General features: G+C 42.1%; 2 protein-coding genes across 2 annotated transcripts; both read right to left on the minus strand.

Moving 5' to 3' along the window:
* Positions 1-51: 51 nt before the first annotated feature.
* cenpu (centromere protein U) lies at positions 52-7,735 on the minus strand. The gene is made up of 14 exons (XM_080900645.1): positions 7,534-7,735; positions 5,330-5,384; positions 5,084-5,171; positions 4,779-4,986; positions 4,539-4,685; positions 4,217-4,301; positions 4,052-4,129; positions 3,867-3,957; positions 2,448-2,574; positions 2,083-2,161; positions 1,607-1,654; positions 771-832; positions 457-613; positions 52-373 (listed from the first exon to the last, which is right to left on the minus strand). The coding sequence occupies exons 1-14, from the start codon at positions 7,536-7,538 to the stop codon at positions 299-301; spliced, it is 1,305 nt and encodes a 434-aa protein (XP_080756771.1). The 5' UTR covers positions 7,539-7,735; the 3' UTR covers positions 52-298.
* A 277-nt stretch (positions 7,736-8,012) lies between these two features.
* On the minus strand, positions 8,013-21,168 carry LOC308408418 (long-chain-fatty-acid--CoA ligase 1-like). Its single transcript, XM_080900641.1, is given in 23 exon segments — positions 8,013-9,146; positions 9,266-9,337; positions 9,622-9,726; positions 9,811-9,954; positions 10,047-10,163; positions 10,260-10,348; positions 10,470-10,542; positions 10,735-10,830; positions 11,160-11,294; positions 11,431-11,565; positions 11,670-11,747; positions 12,633-12,706; positions 12,796-12,847; positions 12,939-12,971; positions 14,539-14,714; positions 15,236-15,335; positions 15,556-15,657; positions 16,009-16,073; positions 17,056-17,170; positions 17,335-17,522; positions 17,525-17,546; positions 17,548-17,640; positions 21,118-21,168. Coding segments are annotated over 23 exon segments (2,241 nt in total). The 5' UTR covers positions 21,154-21,168; the 3' UTR covers positions 8,013-9,005.
* Positions 21,169-26,534: the final 5,366 nt, after the last annotated feature.

Consider the following 26,534-nt stretch of genomic DNA (forward strand, 5'->3'; position numbering starts at 1 on the left):
CTTTCCTTTTGTTAAATAAAGAAAGTAACTGAACTACACACGCACACAAACTCTGGTTCCGTTATTTGAATTTATTAAATACAATATGAATGTATTCATATTATTAATCTATAAAACATGTCACATTCTTCTAGTAATCATCCAGTTTACATTTATGATCTAAATGAACAGGACAGTGTTATATACAAAGCCTTATCTACAATCCAAACCGTCAAGCTGCTTCCAGCCTCTCATCTCATATTGTGCAGTCTCTGGGAGCTTTAAACGTTCTGCATTTGTGTCATTTCCCAGACTCATTTTAAGTCTCTTTTCTCTCTGCTGTTTTAATGTGCTTCGTCTCCAAGAGCAGAGCTGGTAAGCTGGAGGCCCCGTACTGGAAAAAGGAACCAGAATTCAGCTCATCATTGAAATACACAATACAGTATTTGGGTATTTAATGTTGTTGTGCATCTCTACCGTCTCTTTCTCATTGGGGTGTTTTTGTCTGTAGTCCAGGTACTGTCGGTTGAGCTCTCTGATGTCATGGAGGAAGGCCTGGCTTCGTCTCAGGTCAGCTAACCGCTGCTGAAGTTCAGCTTTCTCCTTCTCCAGCAACCATGCCTGCCTCTCTGCTCTGTTAGAACAATCACACGAGGTCAGCAGTCAGTGAAAGGAAAAGAATGTAAACTTTTACATTCTCCAAGACCTAGTTCTTTCACATAAATGACTCTATAAAGACATAAAAGTTATAACAGGCTGTTTGTAAACCATGTGTGTGAGCTGCTGCTCACCTCATCATCTCATGCTTGGTATCAAACAGTCTCTGCGTGTTTTTACGGATCAAAGAGCCCACCTAACACAGAACAATGGAAACAAGCACTTTACCCAACCTACAGAAATACAAGCTGCTCTGTTATCCTTCAGTGCAAAGTATGGACGCTGACTTTGAGCTAAACATAGGCATCAGTACTCTGACATAAAATCACAGTAACAGTATGTTCATGTCTAACACATTCTGCCAGCTCATACGGAAGGTAAGGAGGCGATATGGAACGATTAAATGACTAAAGTTCTCGTCTTATCTTCCAAGAGTATAAAGTGGATTATTGTCGTGCAGACTAGAAGTTCAAGGACACACAGAAACGTCAAAATGAGCCTATTGATCTGATTTTGACCGTTTTGAATGAGTCAAAGTTGAGAATCATTAACTAGCAGGGAGGTGGTGTGGTTAGATGCTTATGTAAATTCATCGTGATGGGAAGTTTAGGACTTTAATGAGTTCTTTGAACTTTTTCCAGTGCAATGATTGTGCAGCACAAATCTTTAATGACTTAAAAACCAAACAAATCAAAAAACAAGACTTTGTTTGAATCCATTTAGGATTTCCTCCAATCCACACAGGGTCAAAAGAACACAAATATACACACACAATAATATTTAATTCAATGTCCATTAACAAACTGCAGCTTGACTGAGTGCGTTTGGTAGCCTGATCGATCCATTCCAACCAGTCCCGATGTGTGTTTGGGATCCTTGATCAGAGGTGGCGTACTAACATGCTACTAGGGTCACAATTTAGTATTTTACCATGCTTACATTAGTAATGCTGACCAGACGTCATAATTACCTTGTTGTTTTCTCTTTTTAAAACCTTGAGCTCTTTAAGTGAAGTGATCTGAAAGAGACAAATACAGTGTTTGATTTAATGATGGCTGATCAACAAAATGCTGCTGTCTATTAGACTCAATTCATGGAGAAAACAAATCCAAGTTATATCATAAGTCCATTCGTGACATCTAGAGTTTGAAGTAGGATCGACTACTTATTATGTCGTTAGATGAAAAAGGCCTTGTAGGGACCTCCCTGCATTTCATGATGTTTAATGTCAGTAACCAACAAAATACTTAGCATTACAATTGTCACTGTAATCCTGTCCTTCTATAGTGCTTTACACTCTAATATGGCTACACAATGTATGAGTTACTGGTATTACACTGTTGGTTTAATCCAGCTTGTAGCATCCTTCAAAACAACACAGAGTAAAGCTGTGTTGTCCTTGACAACCTCTGTTTGACATCATGACCAGAATCAGGAAAGTCTGACCTTTTCTGTGAGCTGGTCTTTGACATTGCTGGAGAAACAATCAATGGTGTGTCTGACAGCTTTAGACCCCACAGACTCCCTGAAAGCAAGCAGAACAAAGTAATGCTACTGGCAACCTGAATGATTACCTCTACCAGCATGCTTGCAGTTTTCTTGCATCCTGACTCAGCCTTTGAGCTTTTCTAAAGTAAACATCATTGCTTCAATATTTATCTGTGATAGATATCTGTGTGAAACACAGCTGCTGTCAATGCAAAGGCGTTAATAAAAATGACTGTAATGTGTACTTTAATGTGTACTTAAAGCCTAGATTACAGGCTACAGAGACGGTCACGGTGAATGAGCGTTGAATTTTGGAAATTTACCTGTACTGCTCACAGAAGTCAAGGAAGGAATCCAGCAGCACCTCCAACTCTGTCCCTCTGTGTTGGCCTCGTTTCTTCCTCCTCTGCTCGCCTGTGCTGGCCTGTTCTGGTTCTCCGGATCCACTGCCTTCGAGGGGAATCATCTCCATTATTTAATCACTCTGAGCAATAATTTTTTAAGGAAAAATGTCAATTACAATTAAATTACAGTAATATTAAATAAAGCACAGGGCCAGGCTCACTGAGATACTTTTCCCAGTGATGTGGTTAGAGTCTGTTTCGGTTCTTTCTGATGAAGGCCAACTGTGACTGCATCAGCCACACATGGGCAAAATCAATCCATACATTCACCTCCTTAGTTTGGATTCCAGTTATTTTAGCAATATAATTCATTAATGTCTCTACTTTATCCTAACAATGATATTATGAGCACATAGTAGCATTGTGTGGTTATACTGGCTGCTTCCTGTCTGGGCAAAAGGTGTGGCCAGGTGCAGTTATGTTATTTTGTGTTTGTTTCCCTCTGTGAGTAAATGGTTTGGCCAAACCACTGTTACCCTCCTTTGTCTTTGTGCTCAGTTTACTCATTTAAGTTTCTGGAAGTCACTTTTTGAGTAGTTATGCTTAGTTGAGCTTCTTTATGAATCCACTAATTTTATTTTTAAATTTGTCTTTTTGGGGGGTAAAATGGTGTAATTGGCTGCTTGGTCCATCACACCAACAGTTGATACAGTTCAGAAACAAATGTTTGTTGTGTTAGTTACAAAAAAACAACAACAACAAAAAACCCCACAACAACATGTGATCAGAACCTTTGCAGTAAGGCGACAGTGTTGACTACAACAGCCTCCCACCTTCATGCCAACTGCATGTTTTGTGAAACACTGCCACAGATACTGATTACAAATACACTCATTGGACATTTCATTAGGTACACCTGCATAGTGTTGGGTTGGACCCTCTGTTGTTTTCTAAAATGTTGCAATTTCTACAATCAGGAATGTGATGGAAACATTCCACAGAGATTTGCTCCACAGTGATATGACAACATGTTCAAGAAACCAGTTTGTCGCGATTTGAGCTTTATGACATGACGTGTTATCGTGCTGGAGGCAGCTATCAGAAATGGGTACACTGTGGTCATAAATGGATTCACATAGTCAGCACCAATACTCAGGTATGTATTTGCTTTTAAATAAAGTTGATAATACTGAAACCCAAGGTGAGCCAAGAAAATATCCACACTATTACACCGGCACCAGCAGCCTGAACCATCAATACCAGGCAGGTCATGCTTTCATGCTGTGTGTACCAAATTCTGACCCTTACATCCAAACGCAGCAGCAGAAATGAAGTCTAATCAGACGTTATGCATTGTAAAAGTGATAACAGACAGTAACTAGTTCTCTTTGCTCTTACCTGATGAAGACTTCCTAGCTTTGGATTTCTCGTACAAAGACTTTTTCATTCTTCCTAAGCTTCCCCTCACGGCCTTCTTTGGACTTGGATTCTGAGGAAATGACATGAAGAAAAAGATGCAAAGTTAGAATATAGCCCATATTTGCCACTGTTGCTCAAAGCTCTGTGCTAATGCTAGTCCATACCCAGCTGGAGTCTACATCCACATCCTCCTCATCAGATGAAAGCACTCGCCTGCTCTTCTGTGGGGCGGGGCCAGAGCTCTGGAACAAATCATTATTTTCAGCACATCTGACATCTCAACTCTATTTTTATTTGAAAGGCTTTATGACCACACAAGAGCTCCTCACCTGTGACTGACTGTCACTTGATCTTCCACTAGCAGACTCACTTTTTCTCTTCTTGTCCTCCTTCCTTTGCTGATTATTCACAGGCCTAGTGGGACACGGACAGACACACACACAGATAAATAAACCAGTAGGGATATAACATAAAAGTCAGTCACTTCAGCATCATTACTCAGACAGTCAAGTTCAAGTTGTTTGTTTAAGTTCTTCCAGAGTGGGGGGGCAGCTTCTGTACTCACAGTCATAAATATTTGGGTAAGTAGAAAGGAGCTTCTAGAGCTTTGAGGGGTTTTTATGTCATCACACTCTTTGTACAGGGCCTCACCTTGCACTTCTCCTCTTGGCAGGCTTCTTCCCAATTAAACGCTTCTGTATGGCTTTAGGAGCAGGCTGACTGTCCTTCTCTGGGACAGATTTATGTACCTCCACATGTGGCTCTGCTTGTTCATCTGCAGTGGCTTCCTTCTCAGGGCTAACCGGTGCATACAGGAGGTTTAAAAAAAAAAAAAAGAAGTCAGCACTCACGTCACAATAAACTAGTAAGTGCACATTAACTATACCTTACCTGGTTTGGCCCTTCTCACCAGCACTTCTCCTGCCCCTCTCTACCTTCTTTTCTTCCTTCCTATTCTCTCGACCTTCCTCTGCCACATTCCTCTTTACAGCAGATCCACGCTGTCCGCCGGTGGCCTTTCCTGGGTTTTCTGGTCTGTTCTGTTCTTCTTCAGGCACATTTAAATCTTCTTCCATGGCGGTACTGTGCAGAGGGTTGCCTGGGCAACACAAGCATCATGTGGTCAGCCAAAGTTCATTAGGAGCAGAAAATGTATAACAACACATGACAAAGGTACTCAGATTCAATAGTCTTACCATAATTTATCTGTAACCCTGCCAGGAAGCTAGCTTTGTCTATAGAGGACAGGTTGGTGGAATCCATTTGATCAAAAGCTGACGCTTTCTAAATTTGAGCAAAACAAAGTGGAATAAAAGTATAATTAGGTGCTTTAAAAAGTTGCCCCACAACAACTATTTTTACGTGTTTTTCCTCAACGATGCAGCAAACAAAAGAAGGACCAATCGATCTGATCACACTGAACCAGTCATGGATGAACTTACTTCGCTCTCCACTGGAGGCGCTGCCGACACTCTGGTTCCCCGTCGCTTTTTGGCACTGCATAAACAAAAGGCCATATGTTATTACAGTTTTTTCTGAATGCTTAAACCCTAACTGTGATTCCTGTAGCACAATCTCTAAAACTATTCAGACTTATAGCAAAACCACTCACTGAGTTTGCAAAACTAAAAGCACAAAAACTGCTTTGCACTCAGTTTGCAATTTTGTAACACACACTTTGCAAAACTGTAGGCACAATTCACTGCACAACACTCAATTACCAAATTTCCAACACACTCCTAGCAAAAGTATACACATGTATGGCTATCATTAACACTAACTTGCCAACTGTCTGGCACACTTTCACATGTGAAAACTTTTTTAGATAATTAGTTCACTTTGCAATCAGCCTAAGCACTATAATACAGGTAAGCTGTGTGTGCGGAGTACAATGGAGGGAGCAGAAAGAGTGAGAAGTAGAGGAGGCCGAGGAAGAGGACGTGGAGGTGAAGAAGTAGGATGAAGAGGACGACAAGGACAAGGAGGAGCAAGAGGAAGACGAGGAGGGGGGAGAGGAAGGGTAGGAAGAGTAAGAAATAGAATTGCTGATGACATCAGAGCTACAATAGTGGACCATGTAATCAACTATGGAATGACCCTGAGGGTAGCTGGCCAACGGGTCCAGCCTAACTCGAGCTGCTACACTGTAGCAAGTACCATAGGGACATCTTGAAATGAGAATCGGTTAGTACAGTCACTTCGCACAAAGATTTGTAGCACTGCCATATGCCAATGAGAAACACACCAATACCATTGATGTAAAAATACTGAAATTGTTACTTTACAGAATTGCTAGATGACCAGATGCTGGGGGCAGAGGAAGCATGTTCACTGCAGACCAAGTAACCCATATAGTCATTATGGCGATTGCAAATAATCCTATACTTGGAAATAAACACTTGTGTTTGTTTTGATGTGTTTGAATAAACACCAGTACTTGAAGTTTGGATCCCTCTATGCTTATGGATCTATGACAGAAGTATGAGCTCAAACTGACATAGCCTACCTTGTGCACAGAGAAAGCAAAAGCCAGATGTGTTTTGTATTCATACCATCAGTGTGCAGTTGGTGCATTGTGTGCTTAGTAGATGATGGCTTGTGTGTACTGTTTGATACGGAAACACCATTTTTACGAAGGTGTGAAGAGTTAATCTAGCTGTGTTTGCTTTTGCAAGAGAACTACAATGTTTTGATTATTGGGTGACAGGTTTTCTTATTTGTGTGAAGAGTTTTGCAAAATTAGCCAATAGTTACAAAAAATGTGCTTAAGCAATCAGAAAAAACTGTAACTGGCTCTGGATGCTGGGTTTGTTCACCTACCAGCCTGGTTAAAGAACGCAAGGCTGTGGTGGAATTCTTACCTGGATAGACCCAGGTGAGGCTATATCGATAACGAGAGCCGGTTATATTCTTAAAATACTAAAAGGAAAGTGCTTCATGATTACCTCCTTTAGCAGAGGACTGTCACTTATGTTAATAGAGTAGATAGGCTGTCCCACACTTTACAGTGACACACCACCCAACCATTCAAGACAAACCATCACTCGATAAGTGGCTCACATCGTGTAAATACTCATCTGGGTTTCCTATTTCATGCCACATGTAGCTGATATATTTTAAACCTTCCACGTTCTACGTTACACCCACATGTGAAATAAAAACATTGAGCCAGTGGCAAAATGTGCTTCTTATTAAGAGGCCGGCTCTTGTGCCGAATGTAGATTAAAAGAAATAAGAGCTTATCTGCTACATCGTTGTTGTTGTTGTTGTTGTTGTTGTTTTTATTGAATGTGAGCAAGCTCAGAGAGATGGTGATCAACATCAGAAAGAAGAGGGCGGCCATACAAATACTGAGAACTGGCTGTACATATAAAGCAGGCTCTGGCTCTGTGAATGGCTCCAAACGAAGCACTTTTGAAGCTGTGACCGCCATCACGGAACAGATACATACCACTAGTTGTCACACTCTATAACACAAGTGTGTTTCTCTTTTCGTTATTCGACAGTATAACTTCCCTCACTGACATCATGCTAACAGCAGCAGGTCAACGAAAAGTTTCTTTTAGCAAACAAGGTGTTCCGGTATGTATAAAGAAATATTTCTTGTAGTGTTGAAATGTTAGAAATCAAAACGGAAAGTTCTCACCTCATTGCGAACAACTGTAGGTTTAGTACGTTATATAAGCTGTTCGTCGGTCGGAGGAGCTCAGCTTCCCGCTGCTCCCGCAAAATAGTTCAAGTTCCGGACTGTACCATTCCAGTCACACAGGGGTGTAAAATAATACAATAAAAATGTGCAAGTGGGGGTTATAGAGATAAATTAACTGCATTCGAGACTCAACTTTAACTTTGCCTTAAGTTGCTTTGAATTCAATATATTCGAAAGAATGTTTACAGTGAGAATAAAAAATAAAAAAAAAGCCAACCCCACAGCGGATTTGAACAGTCCTTATTTCTACGGAATGCGAAAAAGACCATAAAGAACTTTTTTCGAACCTTCGAAAGCAACGAAATCTGGGACACAAATCAGTGACTGATGTCAATACAAAAACAAATGCGACTGATTAAATATAACAAGAAGAAATGAGAATCTTTAAATTTTGTGCATTAGTGAAGCAATGTACAAACATTACACCGATTTTTTTAATCAAATATTTTACAAAATGTGACATTAAAAACAATTATAATACAAATCAATGTTATTTTTCCTTGTTATCTAAATAATGCATTATTTAAAAAACCGATTCATTCACCAAATCTCTTCCCTTCCTGAACCCACTATAAAGTAATTAAACATTAACAAGGCTTTCCCTCTGTGTCTGCTCCATATGTTCCTGAGTGACTTCCCTGTGTACAGTAAGCTAACATTGAATTGTTTCATCTGCTGATCCCCCTAGACAAGCCCTGACTGCAACTAAATTACTTCATGCAGACAATGAAGGAACCAAGTGAAACAATCTTGCTGTTAAAAATTTCAACACTAAAACAAAATCATGACATCAAACTGTCTCATCAATGCCAGTGAACCATTCTGTGTGAGAATGATGCAAAACAAAAGTGCACAATGTGTGTTTGCTTTTTGCTGGCCTGAGATTTGTGATGTGACAAAGTTGAAGTACAAACAAAAAACAGCTTCTTCAGACTCAGCACCTTATCAGCATCATCATCATTAATATTTAAATATCAAGGACTAATCAATTCCATCAACAGTTAAAATTGACTTCCTGTCTTGCGTACCACAGATCCTGTAGTCAAATTATTTTTGTGTTCTGTTGAGCATGACAATCGTGTTGTTTGGCCGTGAGAACTAAAGCGAGTCCTCAGGGTTTGTACTGTAGTGTCCTTGTCTTCGTCTATGTCCATAAAATCACATTACTGATTTGATAAGCACCATTGTGTGTGTGGAAGTAGTTGTTACTTTTAATTAAGCCAGGTAATAAAAAGATAACCTGCTTTGTAGTACAGGCCTGTGATGATGGCCTCAGAGGGTCTCATTCATTTGCTTTCTGTTGTGTGCTTCAGCTTGTACCTCAGTTATTCTTTCCCCTTTTAATTGAATCTAAAGCACCATTAGAAGAGCTGCCGCCTATTCTTCCCTCCCGCTCTCCACTTGTCCTTCTACATTTTGATCCCAGCGTATAACTCGTCGATCTGGGATCTGAAGTACTGGCGCAGTTCGTTCCTCTTGGCCTTCATTGTTGGAGTGAGCAGGTCGTTTTCGATGGAGAACAGCTCGGTGTGAATGCAGATGGCTTTTACCTAAAGAACAGACATGTGGCCAGGTGGTGTTAGTGACAATAATAATATTACTTCTAATATTTGATGGAAAAACAATTCAAAGTATACAGAAATACTTCAACTATGACTGAGTGCTGTACCTGCTCAAAGGACTTGAGGCCTCCTGCCTTGCCCAGCCTCAGCATGTCTTCCAAGATGGCTGCTTTAACTTCCTAAATACAGAAGAATGAAAAAATTCTCAATATATTACTCAATATTAACATTGTTAAGCTGCTGAACACTGGCCTATGAGTCATTCAACCATAAAGAGAAACCTAAACAACAGACGAACCAGTGTTGTGTGTACACATAATAATTAGCCATCAGATTTTGCCTTATAAACCGTTTATATTTGCACATATTTCTATAAATCGCTCCACCTATTTCACCTGCAGCAAAAATATAAAGAAATAAGGGATGGCTCAAGACTTTTGTGCAAGCTTTCTGAATCCATTACCGCTCTGCCACATAGTTCCAGGTAGCTGCCCTGCAATCCCAGCGTCCTCCTGGTCCAGTCAGACAGGAAGTCGGGGTCAGGAACCACCACTGCTACCAGACACGCCTGGAGGCAAACAACATGTAAATGTATCTCATTCAAAGTGGACTTTGTTCTAGAGAAACTTGCAGTTTTAAAGAGAGGACCTACCTGCAGACTGTCTCCATGCACAAATACCTGCGCCACCGCATCACTCCTCATGTAGATGTTCTCTATCTTCTCAGGAGCAATGTACTCGCCCTGTGCCAGCTTAAAGATGTGCTTCTTTCTGTCCACGATCTTCAGGGTGCCATTCTGTAAACAAACACGCGCACGCACTGAATCCTGGTGTGGCCACAGACCACATATGTATTGAGCTTAATGTAATGAACAGATGAAGAACCCACCGGAAGCCATTTCCCAATGTCTCCCGTGTGGACCCACCCATCTGCATCGATGGTCTCTGCTGTTCTCTCTGGGTCATTTAGATAGCCTTGGAATACGTTGGCGCCCTTCACGCACACCTGGAACACATACGCACACGTGACTAGTGTGAATGACTGAAACAACTATGGACATTAAGTAAGCTATATGTGCTGATGTCAGCTTTTTAGTTTTACCTCTCCCTCTCCATTTTCAGCCAGGTAGTTCATCTCGGGTACATCCACCAGTTTAACTATGTTACAGGGCAGAGGCGCTCCAACATGACCTGTTGAGATGAAGTCAGTTTGAGGTCATCTTCAGATCAGTAATCATTTCATACTTTTACATAGTTGGTTAAAGTAGGTTAAGTAAGGTTGGTTAAGTTCTGCAGCTTTGTTATGTGCTACCTGCAGTGCAGTCTCCAGGCATGGTCACTGTGCAACCTGCAGTGCACTCGGTTTGTCCATAGCCTTCATAGAACTGAGACAGAGTACAAACCACAATTATTATTATAATCGTTAGTGATGCTGCTGCTACAGACAGAATTATGCAACATGGAAAATGACATGGATCATCCCAGAGGACATTACTGTGATGTCACATACTACGGAAGTAAAACACCACAGGATAACAGTAGATTACATTCAGCAATTGTGTGTGTGTGTGTGTTACCTGACAGCCTAGTGCAGCTCTGAGGAAGGTGAGAACAACTGGAGATATGGGAGCTGCTCCTGTTATCATGAGACGCACACAGCCACCAAGACTGGCCTGCAGAGGGCAGCACATCACATTATTTACTTCACAGCTGCTCAAATGCATCCCAAACAAACTCACTCAGACATTGTTAATGCTCTGATACTACAGTGTTTTTGTATCGTCATTGTTTGCTCTGTTTTCCATTTTCCTAGAATGGAAAATTTCCTTTTAATAATGTGGATCCCCAGGTAACGAGTAGGTTGGTATTTATGTTTTGTTTTTGTTTTTTTCACTGTTGTTTAAAATAATAAACTGTATATATTCATGGACAATTAGTCATTTTGTCATAACAGCAGCTGACAAAATAGTATTAAAATAAAAGCGGTGCTGGCTCTGAATACCTGGACCTTGTTGAAGATGAGCTTATCCCATATACTGTCTTTCCTGATGATGCCTTTCATGATCTCAGAATGCTTCCTCTTGAAGGCAAATTCCAGCAGCCAGCGCTTCCAGGGTGAGTTGGCCAGACCGAAGATCTACACCAGAAGAATTACCAGGATTAAACAGAACAACATCAGTAAAGCTTACGATCAGCACTGCATTTATGCAAAATCGTATCTTTATAAGATATCATAGCACACAAATGAGCAGAGTGCTTACACTTCTTCATACCTTATCATACATTCTGTTTAAGAGTCGTGGAACCACGGGGAACACCGTAGGCTTCAGCACCTTCATGTCATCTGACAGTCGACGAATATCTCCCTGGAAATAACCAATCCTGGCTCCATGTATCAACATGACTCCCTACCAGACAGGGAGAGGAAATTTGGGACAATGTTATTAAAAGGAGCCTGACACAGCAGGCCGGAAGGAATCCTCCTTGATTTTTAACGACAGGTGGAACAAACCTGCACGACCCTCTCAAACATGTGAGCCAGGGGCAGATAGGACAAATGGATATCATTGGGAAGCACTGGACAGGTGGTCTAAAACAAACACACACAGCAAGCAATCAACACAAAGACAAACACATATGCACAAAGACAGAGATGGAAAGCATTAACCTTCGTAATCCCCCCACCCTCCCCAGCATGTAGGACAGATGCAGAAAAGACAGCAAGCTTCTTCTGAAGCGGTCTGAACGTACGACTGGAGAGAAGAGGGACGAGACCATTAAAGGTCTTAGTGAGCTGTGTTTTCTCTATCTTCCCTTCAGCATTTTTCCTTTCCTTCTCCTTCCTGAAGCTGCATAGACACTAGAAGCGATGTGCAGTGATGTGGGGACAGGGCAGAATAAAAATTAAGGCTATTTGGTGACTTTGAGTGTCTACTGGTGAACAAACTCCTGGTGATGAAAAGTGGGCAGTACCCACAATCAATAAAGTCTCAACTTCCAGGCAAGCACCTGAGGAAACTACTAGACTGACATACGATACGTTAGAGCTGGGGAGTCAAACATAAGGCCCAGGGGCCAAATTGGTCCAACAAAGACTGCAATCTTTGGACATACATTTTACACTTTTTGTTATATTTTCATAAGTTTTACAGTTTTTCCTACTGATAAAGAGACAATTCATATAACATCAAAGTAACAGACAAACAAATGTTTTCTTTAACTACTATAGAAACTTTAGTTTTCTACATTGAGTCCGTAGTAATTCTGAAATGTTTTCTGTAATTTTGCACATTTATTTATTTACAATTTAAGCCTTAAGAGTCACGGCAACAGATTACTTTCATTTACTAGAAAAACATTTTCATGTTATGTAGAAAAACTCAGAAGGGTCACCACAAGGTCTCAAACGACCAGCTTCAAAGAGATGTGCGATGAGCAAACAGAGAGATGGTCTATGATTACATCAGCACCTCACCCCTGTAATCTTGATGACAGCTGAGCAGTTGGAGACAATATTCCCATGTGTCAACATAGCTCCCTTTGGTTTTCCTGAAAGTGCGTACAGGAGACATGGCAAATATTTTAGTTAACTCAAATCAGAGTGGCTGCATGTCACTGTGAGTCTGTGGATGTGTCACCTGTTGTTCCACTGGTAAAGCAGATGACTGCCATGTCCTTGGGCTGAGGGGGCTGAAGAGATGGAGGTAAAAATGGATCAGACAGCATAACAGACAGCATCCTCAATATTTAGAGACAGTCTAACAGGCCTGTGTTTACATACCAGTGGTTCCTGGTGGTTGGCCTTCCCTATGGCCTGTGCAACAAGAAAAGCAGGTTAACTAACAGATCTGAGAATACAGAGATAAAAGGAAATGATGACAACTGAGACAAAACAACAGGAAACGTAGGCCGAAGAAGTAACCATCTAAGAAACAAATGAAAGTGAAAACAGGCCAAATAAACACAAAGCAGCAAGGACAGCAAAACTAAACTATTTGCCTACTTCCTGGATTATTAGCTTTTTGCACATCTGTCACACTGAAATGTTTCAGGTTACTAGAAAAATTTGAATTTTACACAAAGTTAATCAAAGTAAACTTTTCATTAAGTAAAGATGAAAAGCTATCAAAGCCAGTCTGGCTCTGTGTAAAAGCTGTTAACTGGTTGTGCCACCCTCGTATTTGTGATAACCGATAAATCTGAGACGAGCCTGTTCTTTTTGGTCAGCAGTGATTTTCTCCTTGTAACTCTCCCATGATATCATCTCTTTTCTTATTGTTGAATCATGAACTTTGACCTTACTGAGATAAGTGAGGCTTGCAGTTCTTTAGATGTAGTTTTATTTTTGCGCTACCTCCTCGATGTGTCATTGATGCACTCTAGGAGTAAATCTGATTATGTGCCCAATCCAGGGATGGTTCACTCGAACGTTTCTAGATTGATCCATTTGGGCTCGCCCTTAGAACTGCATTTGTAACAACTTTGTAACTGATAGATGTCAAGGACTTTGTTTCCTTTTGGTCTTTTAAACTTTATTTCTTTTAACCTACTTCACTTTGTTAGACAGGTTTAGCATTTCAGTGATTTCATGAGTCAGAAGGTTTGACAGTAATCAAATAAAATTAAACTCAACTTTCTGAGAATGTGGTTAATGGCATTTAAATCATGGTTTAAAAAGGGGGGGGATCAATAACTTCACACATAGAAGGTCTGGGAAGCTTTTTTTCTTTGAATAAATGAAGTTATAATTTTAAAAGACTGCATTGTGTATTTACACCTCCCACTGTCACAGCTGGACACAGGGAGGTGTTTAGCTCAGTATACACATTTTGGGTATTTGGGTCAGATCACATTTAAGTGAATCGCTCTGGAGTTCATTTGGACTCGCACAGAGACCACCTCCTCCAAAGCGTCTCATTGTGGTGGTTCTGGTCTGCACCAGAGTGTGATTACTGTGCTCACATCTGTCCAAGTGAACCACACCATTGACACGGATTGAAAGGTGGGGAGCGTCCCTTTTAATTGACAGCAGTTCTCTGCTAGGTTGGATAGGTTTCTTTCCCCCTTAATAAATGAAGTCATCGTTTAAAACTGCATTTTGTATTTACTCTAGCCTTTGTCTAATATTCCAATTTGTTTAATGATCCGAAAGATTTGAAAGTGTGAGAAATATACAAAAAATAGAAAATCAGGAAGGAATTGAGTACTTTTACAGCACTGCACAAAAACAGAAAACAAAGGAGAAGCTGTTGAAGGAAAAGAATAAAGTTTATTAAAGGTAAAAGCAGAAGAATGAAATAATTACACACAAAAGACAAAGAAATTACGATAAATAATAATAATAATAATAATTAATTTAAAAAAAGAAAAAGCCTTCTGACCATCATCTCCTGCAGGCTGAGGATGTGGATTCCAGCCTGCTGTCCCCGTTCGATCAGGCTGGTGTTCGGGCTCTCCATTAGAACAATTGTTCTCACACTGTGTTTCGTGTTGTTAATGCAGTCCAGCACTAGATTGACTTTATCCATCACATCGCACACTATAGTTGAGATAGAAGCTGCAAAAACAAATAGCAGATAATCAGCTGAACGTCTTCAGAAAAACCTCTGCCATGTATCCAAATCTTCAACATTATGCACTCCACACTGTATATAAATGCCACTTGTTTTGCATATATTCAACTCTGTATATTTTATATATTTTATTATTATTTTTTTTTTTTTTTTTTTTTTTTTTACTATTTAATTTGTAAAAATGTGTATACACACACACACACACACACACACACACACACACACACACACACACACACACACACACACACACACACGTAGGAAAATATTTAGTATACACATCCAGAAATGCATACACTATTATATATTGTACATATATTTATTAGTTTCAGGTTGGCCATTCTTGTATTTTGCTCGTTTGTGTTGTTGTGTTTGCACATCTCTGTTGCTTGTGGGGCTCGCACACAAGAATTTCACTCGCATGTGCTGTGCCAGTGTGCCTGCACATGTGCTGTGACAATAAAAGTGATTTGATTTGATTTGATTTGAAATCACCATTGTTTACCTTTGTCTATAATATAGCTGATAGCCTCTGTTCCCAGCGTGTCATACAGAGGGACTGACACCAGAGAATAGGTGTAACACGCCAGCTCACTGATGGTCCACTACACACACAAATCAGAATCATCAGAATCAGAATACTTTATTGATCCCTGGGGGAAATTATTTAAACAAACATTACAAGATTAAGTTTGATAATGACTCCGTCGTCAAAAAGCAGCACATTCAGGTTCATCTTAGCACTGAAGTAATGAGGCTGTGAGATCATAGAGCAGCTGCTTGTTAAAGTAAAGACTAAAACCTTGAAAGTGTGCGATTATGTACCTCTGGTCTGTTCTGAGAGAATATGCCGATGTGAGAGTCGGCAGTCTTGCTGTTTCCTTTGTGAAGAAATGCAGAACCCAGATTCTCTGCTTGCTCAATTACCTAACACATAAACACACAGACACACACACCAGCTGTTAATGCTGACAAACTCAACCTTGTTCAGCCTCAGAAATCAAAGTTTGATTTATGCTCATTTTGCCTTTTCACCTTCTCATTTACATGTGATCACATTTAGCACAAAGTTACAAAGTGACGATTTCAGATTTGCATACAGAATAAAATGACGCACTTGCAGAGTGAATGTCACCGGCAAACAACGTGACCAAAAAGACGAGGTCACCTTTTTGACCACCACTTTGTAAACAACTGTTTATACTGACTGCAAACTGTAGCTTTCACCCTGGAGGCCATAGTGTTTATACAAGGTGAGCTAATCTTGGTATCTCTTACCTCTCTGTAGGAAATCCATTCATAAGGCTGTTTTGGCTTCCTGGAGCCGACACAGGGACCGTTACCTGGACGATGAAAGAGAAGAGTTACTACAGTGGAAAGTTAGAGCAACCTAATGTCACAAATTCAAAAGTGTTCCCAGGATGTCTTCATACACATATCCCTATTACACATATAGATGATTACACTTCCTACCCTGCATGCTTGGCTGCTGGCACAGCAGTAAACTGAAGTGTTGACTATTTTGTCAGGCTTCTGGCATTAAGAAAGAGTACACAGGTCCCAAAGTCAAACAAACACTGCGGCATCACTGAGAGTTAAAAACTGTCTAAAGTCTTTCATCTTTAATAAAATGATCAGCGTTGCTGCTTTACCAGGTGTAACAATTAAGTTTAACATCCAGGCATCCATGAAAACAGGATTTAATAAATTTAACGGAGTTAGAAGTTAGCTCGCTAGTTTCTACCTAAACATGATATAGCATGTTCTGACTGAGAGATTTCTGAAATAATTTAACTGTGCCTTTCATCTTCTTATCTAAATATGGACTTCTGGTTCCAAAACAACTGACACAATGGCTCTTATGGTTGGCACATACATGTGACAAAGCTGTTCCTCTAATGTGGAAAAACCACATGAGTGGTAATCCATGTCATTCACTTTCTTTTTCAGACCGTTCCTCTGCAAAAATGGAAAAAGGGTCCCATTTTTAAATGCTCATCTTTAAAGCAGCAGCATACATGTTTAATATGAAAACTGTAAAAACAACAGTTGCGGTCTCTACAGCTAAGTTTGCCTTAATGATCGCGTAGGAGGTTAATTTTTACATAACGTGTGTCATAAAATTGTATTAAAATATCTAAATATTCAAATAAAATATCCATCTTTTATATACAGTTTTTGTATTCAACAAAGTCAAAGTTACTATGAGATGTTAAACACATCATCACTACTGCACCAGTGCAGTTAAGGATGAATCTGAATGCGAGCTTGATTTATACAGTAAAAGTACCACATTGGGATTAAATTGTATTACTGGTGACTTACTGGACACTCTGGCGCCTCTGAGAAAGAATTCATACAACGTAGTGGCATCATCATAGATATGTGTCAAGGGACTGTCAGTGGTCAGTAGAACTGATCGGCGTGCCAAATCTCCACCCTCACAATGACAATGAAACAGATTGTGAATGCAACAATAACGACAGCAGCTGGAACGTTTCTGTATGAAAAATCTTGTTAGAGAATTAATGACAGCAAGTAATTTGTGGGTCACATCATCGATCAGCATAACTATCCTGTGACTCTGACAGGGACCAAACTTACCTGAACCTCAACTGACTGCATCTGCAGGTCACAGACCTGTGGGAGGGGCCTGGATCGTGTTGCCAGGTAATAGGTTGTTGCAGCAACCACAGCCCCAATGCTGACTAACACAGGGGTGGACATGTTTCTGACGTAGCAGCTGACATCTAGATCTGGCAGGTTCTGAATAAACTCCTCCATGTTATTTGCGATGAGGTGCCTTCAACAACACTGACTGCTCTGCTCTGTTCGTCCAGGTGCAGTTAGACTGAATGCCCTGAGGTGTGGTTGCAAGCAATATGAAGACGTTTTTGGCCAGGAGTTCACCTAGAAAGAGCAAGAGAAGACACATCGTTATTGTACTTTGAATCTTTTTTTATCCATAGTTTAGTAAAGTAAGTAAGTAAATTTTATTTATATAGCACCTTTCTAGATAAAAGATCACAAAGTGCTTCACACAGGGAAGACAAAGTATAAAACAAAAGCAGACAAAAGTTAACAAAATGAGTACTTCAATGTTTTGGTCAGAAGCCTTGCTGCAGCGTTTTGGACAATCTGCAGACGCTCCAGGGAGTTTTTTCTTAGAGATGTAAACAGTGAATTACAGCAATCCAATTATGATAAAATGACTGCATGAATAATAATCTCCAGTTCAGTACGAGACTTAATTTAGAAATGTTTTGTTAAGTGATAAAAGCAGGCTCACCAAAGTGAGCCGGGTCAAAGATTACCCCGAGGTTCCTGATGGACGATTTCACAAATGTTGAAAGAGGACCAGGAGCATTCATTATCTTAGGTACATGTCTGTCAGGAGCACATACAAGGACTTTGGTCTGTCCTTCATTAAGTTGGAGAAAGTTGTCGACCATCCAACCTTTAATGGATTCTAAGCACTCATTCAGAATCTGCAGCTTAGAAACATCTTGGGACTGGATATCATCTGGGTAGCAAATGCCCTCAAAGGGGCTTAAAATATGCTGGAGAGGAAGTAGATACATTAGAAACAATAAAGGCCCCAGCACAGAACCATGTGGCGCACCATAGGTTATGTTACGACCTGGCTCAAAAGCCGCAACATAAAAAAGGAGACGAATACCAGAGTATAGGTGAGAAGAGGTATTATCTTAGAATGGAATACCAGGTCGGCTAAAATGGCTGATGCCATCAAGGCAAAGACAAGCGAGCTCCCTGGGAAGCTTGCCTCAGGTATGCTTTTATCCACACCTGACTAGGTGTGGCCAATTAGCACCAGCTGAACACATTGAGATGATTAGGGGCTACAGAGGGACGTAGCACCTCCTCCCTCAAAAGGGTTCCTCTAGGACCCCTAAATTCATTAAAAGCCCCTCTGAAGCCTCTAGGTCCTTGACCCACAAACCTGAAATAAAAGTAAAAGCTTAGAAGTGGAAGATGACCGGTATTTAGAAACTGTCACAGAAAAGTATCGTTCATATAGATATGAGGAGAACCACTCCAAGGCAGATCCAGATACACCGACCCAATGTTTCAGCCTTTCAAGCAGAATTCGATGGTCAACTCTACCAACATCAGGAGAACAGAACATTTTCCTGCATCATTTTGCATCAAAATGTCACTGGAGACTCTGAGAAGGGCTGTATGTCTGTGAAGGTTCTCAGTCATCCAGGTCATCGTAGTCTAAGGAGCTTGGAAAGAAAAGCATCAGGACTTCTTTAAGTTTCTTGAAGACGTTTCACCTTCATCCGAGAAGCTTCTTCAGTTCTAGGGTCAAATGGTGGAGAGTCGCAGATTTAGACAGAAGTCAGATATCGGCTGCTGATTATAACCAAATCTTCAAGCCGACACACACAGACAGCAGTGGCTGATGTTTATCCGGACCTGAAAGACTTTGGTCTAATGTAAGGGCTGTTTGTTTGTTAATAATAATCCTGTGCACTGAAGCGTGCAACATCTCTTTACTGTTAAGTACAGAAACCAAATGAAAGACTGCTGCTTTTCCCGTACAGTAATAGCAGGCGATCTCGTTCAGCTGTGACTCACGTTACAGTGCAATTGGATCGTATATCATATATTTAACAGATTCTCCCAGGCATCAGATGTATTCGTCCCATTCTGTGCCAGTGTTGTTGTTTAATAGTTGGAGGAGTTCTCAGCATTACAACAAAAACACAGTTAAGCCTCCCTCATCCCAGTTATTGCCCTCGCTCCCACCCTCTCCCTCTCTCGACCCTCATGTCAGGCTCGTGTGTCCCAGCCTACATCTCTCTATGTTTCCTGTTTTATTATTGTGCGTTCCCTGTTCAGTGTGTTTAGTTTTGCTCCCATGTTCATTCATGTGTTTCCACACTAAATACACCTCTCTGTGTATTTAGTGTGTTAGTTTTCTGTCAGTCGGGGTCAGGTCGTCTGCGTTCCATGTTTCAGGTATTCGTGTTAAGCATGTCCAGGGTTTTCATGTTCAATTCTAGTTTAGCCAATTTAGGTTATTCTTTATTTTTGTATTGTTTGCTTTGCCCTTTATTTTTGTAATTTTTCCATCAGCTATAACAAAAGCGCTTCATTTTGTCTGCGTTTGGGTCCACATTTCTTAGTCCACACAGTCTCCCAGCACAGACTGTGACTGCAAAGCTGTTGAAGAATAAACAGACTGGAAAGTGTGACATCTTCATGTGAGAACAGATGAAGACGATGACCTTATGGTCCAGACCAGCGGTGGGCAACTCCAGGCCTCGAGGGCCAGTGTCCTTGGTCAAATACAGCTGATTCAAATGGCTAAATGGCCTCCTCAACATGTGTTGAAGTCCTCCAGAGGCCTAGTAATGAACTAATCAATTAATTCAGGTGTGTTGACCCAGGGTGAGATCTAAAACCTGCAGGACACTGTTGCTTGAGGCCTGAAGTTGCCCACCCCTAGTCTAGACTCTAGAAAACACAGACAGCACTTCTCACAGCAACACCAAGGCAGACCCACGATTTGGACTTCTCCTCTCTCAGCTCTTAAAATGAAAGTTGCTGCATTCTCATTAGCAGGATAAAAGAAAAACTGTCTGTAAGACTGAACTGAAGTGTGAGAAAACAATCCTACTTAAAGCACAGCTTGAGTTGAAATGTACCTCAAGAGTTCAGGTTCCTGTATCAGCTGTGCCCTCTCTCACAGTCACATTCTGTTACTCTACATAAACTGCATAACAAAATACATCACTGTTAAATGTTAATGCTATTGTTTCTCTTTTAAGACCAAGAAAAAAAACATTGAAATTATAGAGTGCTCAATTCTTTGCATGTGGTCAAAATTATGAATTCAACAAGGGGTCGGATACTTCTTTCCCCGACTGCACATATGCAGAAAGAGTTCAATCAATTTCAGAAACTTAAATTACAAGTAATATTATTACAGAAAAGGATTTAGCATTTTTAAATAATCTTTTTTATTATTTTGGCAGACCACCCACCAATTCAGTTCAATTCAATTTATGTAGCATCAAATCACAACAGCAGTCACTCTAGCGTGCTTTATATTATAAGGTGAAGACGCTTCCACATTACAAGGAAACCTTCAGTCTAGTTTCTCATCCTTTGATTGCAGAGCGCTTGTTTCACCTACACTAATACTACTCAGTGTTTCATTTCCCAGCACATGCATGACAATAACATGAGTCAGTCTCTTAAACTGGAATAACCTGTAAAAGAAGAGGCTTAGCTGTGAATGCTAACTGTACAACAGTTAATAATAACAGGATAATGCAAGAACAACACACGACACACACTATTTCCGTATCCCCGTGTGTGTTTCTCCATGTTTTAACGTGTTTCTCACCCACTAACCTGTAACAGAGAGCAGCCAGGTGAGACACTGAGCATCCAGTGGCAGGGATCCTGCAGTTTTTACTGCCGCTCTGCCTTCACAATGCACTAATGCACCGTTGACACGCAACAGCAACAAACATTCTTTTAAGAGGTCAGGCGGGGCCACGGGAGCCCTCTAATTGGCTGGCTCCTGGAAAACGATCAGTCTAACTCAAAGTCAAACAATCAATGCATGTTTCTGTAATTTAATCTGATAGTGAAGACTGGGAGACCAAACCAAGCAAAGTTAAACTTGTTCTAATAGCAGTTAAATGCAGAGTATCTTCAAAATTAATAAACAACATCAATACGGACTCTTTGTCTGGTGACGCGTCTCTTTCATTTGTCTCATTCTCACACAGTTACAGCCTTCTTGCAAAGGACAGCAGGTTTCAGCAACGCCTGAGTGCCTTCACCTTTGCCACAGTGACCTATGACCCACATGTGGTCAGGTGAGCAAAGGAAAAACTATCTGACACAATGTTCTGGGGCAAAAGTGTGTGTGACCATACATGAAGTTATTTTCTGTCTTGTGATTGTTAAATATTGACTCATCTGTGTTTATCATGTGAACATGGTTCTCAACAGCCTTTAAGCTTAGGACAATATTCCCTCTGTGCTCGGTGCTTTCTATGTCAGCATGACCAGACCAACTTCCTTCTTTAAATCCTGTCAACTACACAACAGTGGACGATCACCAATTACACACACATCACTACAGTGGGCACATACTTCCTCCATGTCTTAAAAAAATAAAAATAAATATTTTTTAATATTGATGGTTAAAGAGCTGGTACTCATACAGCACTTTTCTCCTGAATTTGAGCACTCGGGCGCTTTCATGCTCACAATCATCCTTTTATCTGTATCCAAGCATGAGCTGCTCCTCACAAACACACTCACACTCCGATGGATGCATCACGGCCAACTCAGGGTTTAGCATGTTTTTTGGTTTTTTTTTTCTCTTTTTGCCTGTCCTCTTTGGCTCTTTTGCCATCAGAATTATTGTCTAAAGGCGAAGAAAGATGCCCAACGGACTTACTTTACCAAATTGACTATCCCAGCCTTGCCGTAATGGTCTATTTGATTCACCTTTTATTGTTTATTTTATTTTTTATTTTCACTTGCTAGATACGGGACAGACTGAATGAGGAAAAGAGAAGGGAGAAAGAAAGAGGGAAAGAAAAACAGCGGAGAAGAGGGACGGGGATAAAAAACAAAAACCAACTAAATAAGCAGACAAAAAAAACAAACACATCAATCACCTGGATCACCTGTTGAGAATGAAAAAAGAAAACAAGCAGAAGAAAACGAGAGCAATAGAATAAACAACATCACAATGATCTATGGGAATATGACAGTAAATACTAAATATTAAACATTATTGTGCAGCACCTAAGATCGACAGCGCACAGTGTGCTTTGAGGTAGGAGCCAAAAAGGGTGTAGTTTGTGTGTGTGAGCAGCCGTGTGTACACCTGTGAGCATGGACGCGTTTGTTTTTAAAAGGTTCCTTCATGTAATGATCTGCTAGAGGGTGTGGGGGGGCCACTGCCCCGTCCACCAGGGCATGAAGCAGGTATGGAGGAGATCAAGACTCCAGACATCCAGAGGCCCCCAGAACACAAGAGACCAAGGAAGACCAACAGAGGGGCAGCCGCGCCACTGTCCCAGTAAGAGCTGAGGAGAGTCCCAGATGAGGGCTCACTCAGCAGCCGCGGAGCAGAAGCCGGGGGGGGTTGCAGTGACGTGCCCGTGAGCTCCGCCGGCAGCCAGCTGTGCCAGAGTGGCCTCAGGCCTCAGGCCGAGGCCACCCCACCCCTGAAGTGGCCCGAGCGAGCCCCAGGCTCCAGGCCCCGATAAGGAGCCACCAAGGAGTGAGCCGGTGTGTACCTGGGCGCCCATCCCCGGACACAAAGAACCACCAACGCACCGATGTCTGAGGGAGTCCGCCACTGGCAGGGGAAGTGGTGGGGGGAGATAGGCCTCCATACCTTAGAGGGCCTGAGATGTCTCCAGAGAGGTGGCGACTGATACCCAACCTGACATATAGACACAGACATACAGGCACACACAGACACAAACATCCATTCCCACCCTCATGCTCTCATATGCACTTACTCCACACTCAACCAACGTGGAGACAGACATAAAGAGACGCTGTACACACGATCACACTCCCCAAGCGTACTCTAAGAACCGGGTCTAGGTACCCTTGCCCCTGGAGGGGGAAACTGCACCCAGACCCAGGTGGTGTTACCCTTTTCCCTGCGGTGGGGAGAAGCAGACCGCCCCGACTCCGCAGCAGCAGGGAGGCCCCACACTCCAGACCCCAGTCGGACGGCCAACTCCTCCTCCTGGCCCCCCCGCTCCAGCAGGCCGCAGAGAACGGGGATGTGAGAAGACTCCAAACCTCCCTCCGCCAGGCTCATATGTAGTGTTGATGCATGTGTGTTCTAAGGTGCATTTAAAACCCAGGAGGGCATGGAGCTACCTGCCAGAGAGCAGCAGGTAAGCGCACAGCCCCTCCTGATAGCCCTCAGTGTCTACGTGTATTTAAAATTGAGAGGTGGGCAACGACGCCAGGGGTGAGGTGTACACCCTGATGGTCTTTTGGATTCCGTGTAGCGTGCCCACCCCCAAGATCCTATATGTATGTGTTATGAGAGTGTGAGTAATGTGAATGTCTAAGATTTTGAAATAAAATTGAGGCACAGGCAGCCAGAAGGGGACAGAGGGGGGGATGCCTCCCCTGCACCCTGGTGCACCCATTCTCATGTGATACTCATGGCCATTGATCAATGGTCATGAGAATTTGCATAATTACGATTAAGGAACTGACCTCCCAGCCCATTGGTTTCAGTCATTATGCAAATGTACTGTTTATAAGATTTGGGGAAACCTGCAGTCAGCTGAGACTGAAGAAGTCACTTGGATGAGTGACGAAACGTTTCTCCCACAAACGCTACGTCCACATGAACAGAATCAACTTTTGGAGATATAAAGGAGAACATCACAGGATGATACCTGCAGGTCTGACAGCAGCAGGTGTATCACTCCTGTTTCTACCTGGAGACAGCAGTCGCCTCATTGTTCTGACACACAACACAAAACTATCCACAACACTACACACTAACTACACAAGACAACACATTAACTACACACTACAAACACGCTAAACGTCACAAATCTCTCTTCCTAAACAACCAAATGTCGTATTGCCATATCATTTTTGATTGGTCGACATGGTGCATTTTTCCACCAACACGAAAGGGCTGTTTTTTGATTTGGTTTGGGGTTTTCTTTATTTTTTGCTCATAAGCAGAGAGTGCTCGCTGCGCTATCCTTAGACATTAAACGTGACGAAACTATTGAGGAAAAAACGCTGCATATATATTGTTTATCACGACTCTGGTTTTACGTGGCCTATCAACACAATTTATAAACTGGTATATATCACTTTGTTGCTTTGTCTTTAAGTGGTCATGTGATTGGCTTACCACGACTACTTTATTCTTCCTCAGTCAAACAGCAGCACTCATGCGATTGTTTTGCCCCCTTAGCTCCAGGTGTTGTGCCAAAAAGTTATCGTCGGGCAGAAAGTGATTGCCGTCTGCAGGAGCGCGCAGCTGCTTAAAGGTGTAGCGCCCAGATTACTTACAGCTACTTCCGTACAACTGATGCAGTAAGCTGAGCACAGCTTCAACCGTCTGTTGAAAAATAGTAACGCGACCGCAATTTTCTTGTTAGTAACAGTAACGGCGTTGTAACGATATTCCATCCATTTTTTCCATCCATTTTCATCCGCTTTGTCCGGGGCCGGGTCGCGGGGGCAGCAGCCTAAGCAAAGAGGCCCAGACCTCCCTCTCCCCAGCCACCTCCTCCAGGGGGCATCCTTCTCAGATGCCCGAACCACCTCAGCTGGCTCCTTTCGATGTGGAGCAGCAGCTGCTCTACTCTGAGCCCCTCCCGGATGGCCGAACTTCTCACCCTATCTCTAAGGGAGAGGCCAGCCACCCTTCGGAGGAAGCTCATTTCTGCCGCTTGTATCCGCGATCTCGTTCTTTCGGTCACTACCCACAGCTCGTGGCCATAGGTGAGGGTAGGGACGTAGATCGACCGGTAAATTGAGAGCTTCGCTTTTACACTCAGCTCCCTCTTCACCACGACGGACCGGTGCAGCGTCCGCATTACTGCAGCTGCAGCCCCAATCCGTCTGTCGATCTCCGGCTCCCTTCTCCCATCACTCGCGAACAAGACCCCGAGATACTTGAACTCCTCCACTTGGGGCAGGAACTCATCCCCGACCCGGAGTGGGCACTCCACCCTTTTCCGGCTGAGAACCATGGCCTCAGATTTGGAGGTGCTGATCCTCATTCCCGCTGCTTCACACTCGGCTGCGAACCGCTCCAGTGCGAGCTGGAGGCCATCACCCGATGAAGCCAACAGAACCACATCATCTGCAAAAATCAGAGATGAGATTCTGAGGCCACCAAAGCGAAAGCCCTCCGCCACTTGGCTGCGCCTAGAAATCCTGTCCATAAAAATTATGAACAGAACCGGAGACAAAGGGCAGCCCTGGCGAAGCCCATCACCCACCGGGAACGAGTCCGACTTATTGCCGGCAATGCGAACCAAGCTCTTGCAACGGTTGTATAGGGATCGAATGGCCCGTAGCAATGGGCCAGACACCCCATATTGTAACGTTGTAACGATAGAAATAGTAATTAGTTAGATTACTCGTTACTGGAAAAAAGTAACGCCGTTATTCCCATCACTGCAAAACACACACACAAATACACCAACACAGTAACGACTAAAGTGTTGTGTTGTTGCACTTTGCCAGCTTTTAAAACACAACCTCCAGCAGCTTGTTCATGCCCCGCCTCCCTTTAGCAGCGGTGCCCGGAGACACATCTGTCTGACAGCGCTGACTGGACTTAAGGTCGGAATGGAAACTCCCCCCCACACACACACCGCACTAGCACTATTAAAAGCGTGCACAGCATTTGTCATATCATAATAATTTATCATATTAATAAGTGCGCGTGCAAACACAGGTTAGTGTTGTTTTCTGTCACGCGCCACCTTTATGGTTTCGCTTGAATATAATTAACTTACCTGATTTCTAAACGGAGCTCGCTTTGATATTCTTCTTAATGCCAGCTGGGATGTGCTGTTCTCCTATTAGCACACTTTCTTTAGCATACTGTATCAAAGCCAGCAAACGCACTATTATTTCTTTCAGTCGTGATTAACTGACTACGGTGAGCTGCTGTCGCTTACTTCGCACCTGTTCCCACGACTTCTTCCCGGTTTCTCGCTCCTCACCTCGCGCACACCTGACCAGCCAATCATGGCATTACATAAGTTTCAAACTTCCGGACAAGTGTTTCT

The sequence above is a fragment of the Rhamphochromis sp. 'chilingali' genome (genome assembly GCF_963969265.1).
Source record: "Rhamphochromis sp. 'chilingali' genome assembly, chromosome: 13".
In the NCBI taxonomy this organism is placed as follows: domain Eukaryota; kingdom Metazoa; phylum Chordata; class Actinopteri; order Cichliformes; family Cichlidae; genus Rhamphochromis; species Rhamphochromis sp. 'chilingali'.

Excerpts from the sequence above, each read along its gene's own strand:
- cenpu (XM_080900645.1), bottom strand. Across the intron at positions 4,130-4,216 it reads CAAGTGACAGTCAGTCACAG|AGCTCTGGCCCCGCCCCACA; the intron begins GTGAGGAGCTCT and ends GATTTGTTCCAG. Across the intron at positions 1,655-2,082 it reads AAGACCAGCTCACAGAAAAG|ATCACTTCACTTAAAGAGCT; the intron begins GTCAGACTTTCC and ends TGTCTCTTTCAG.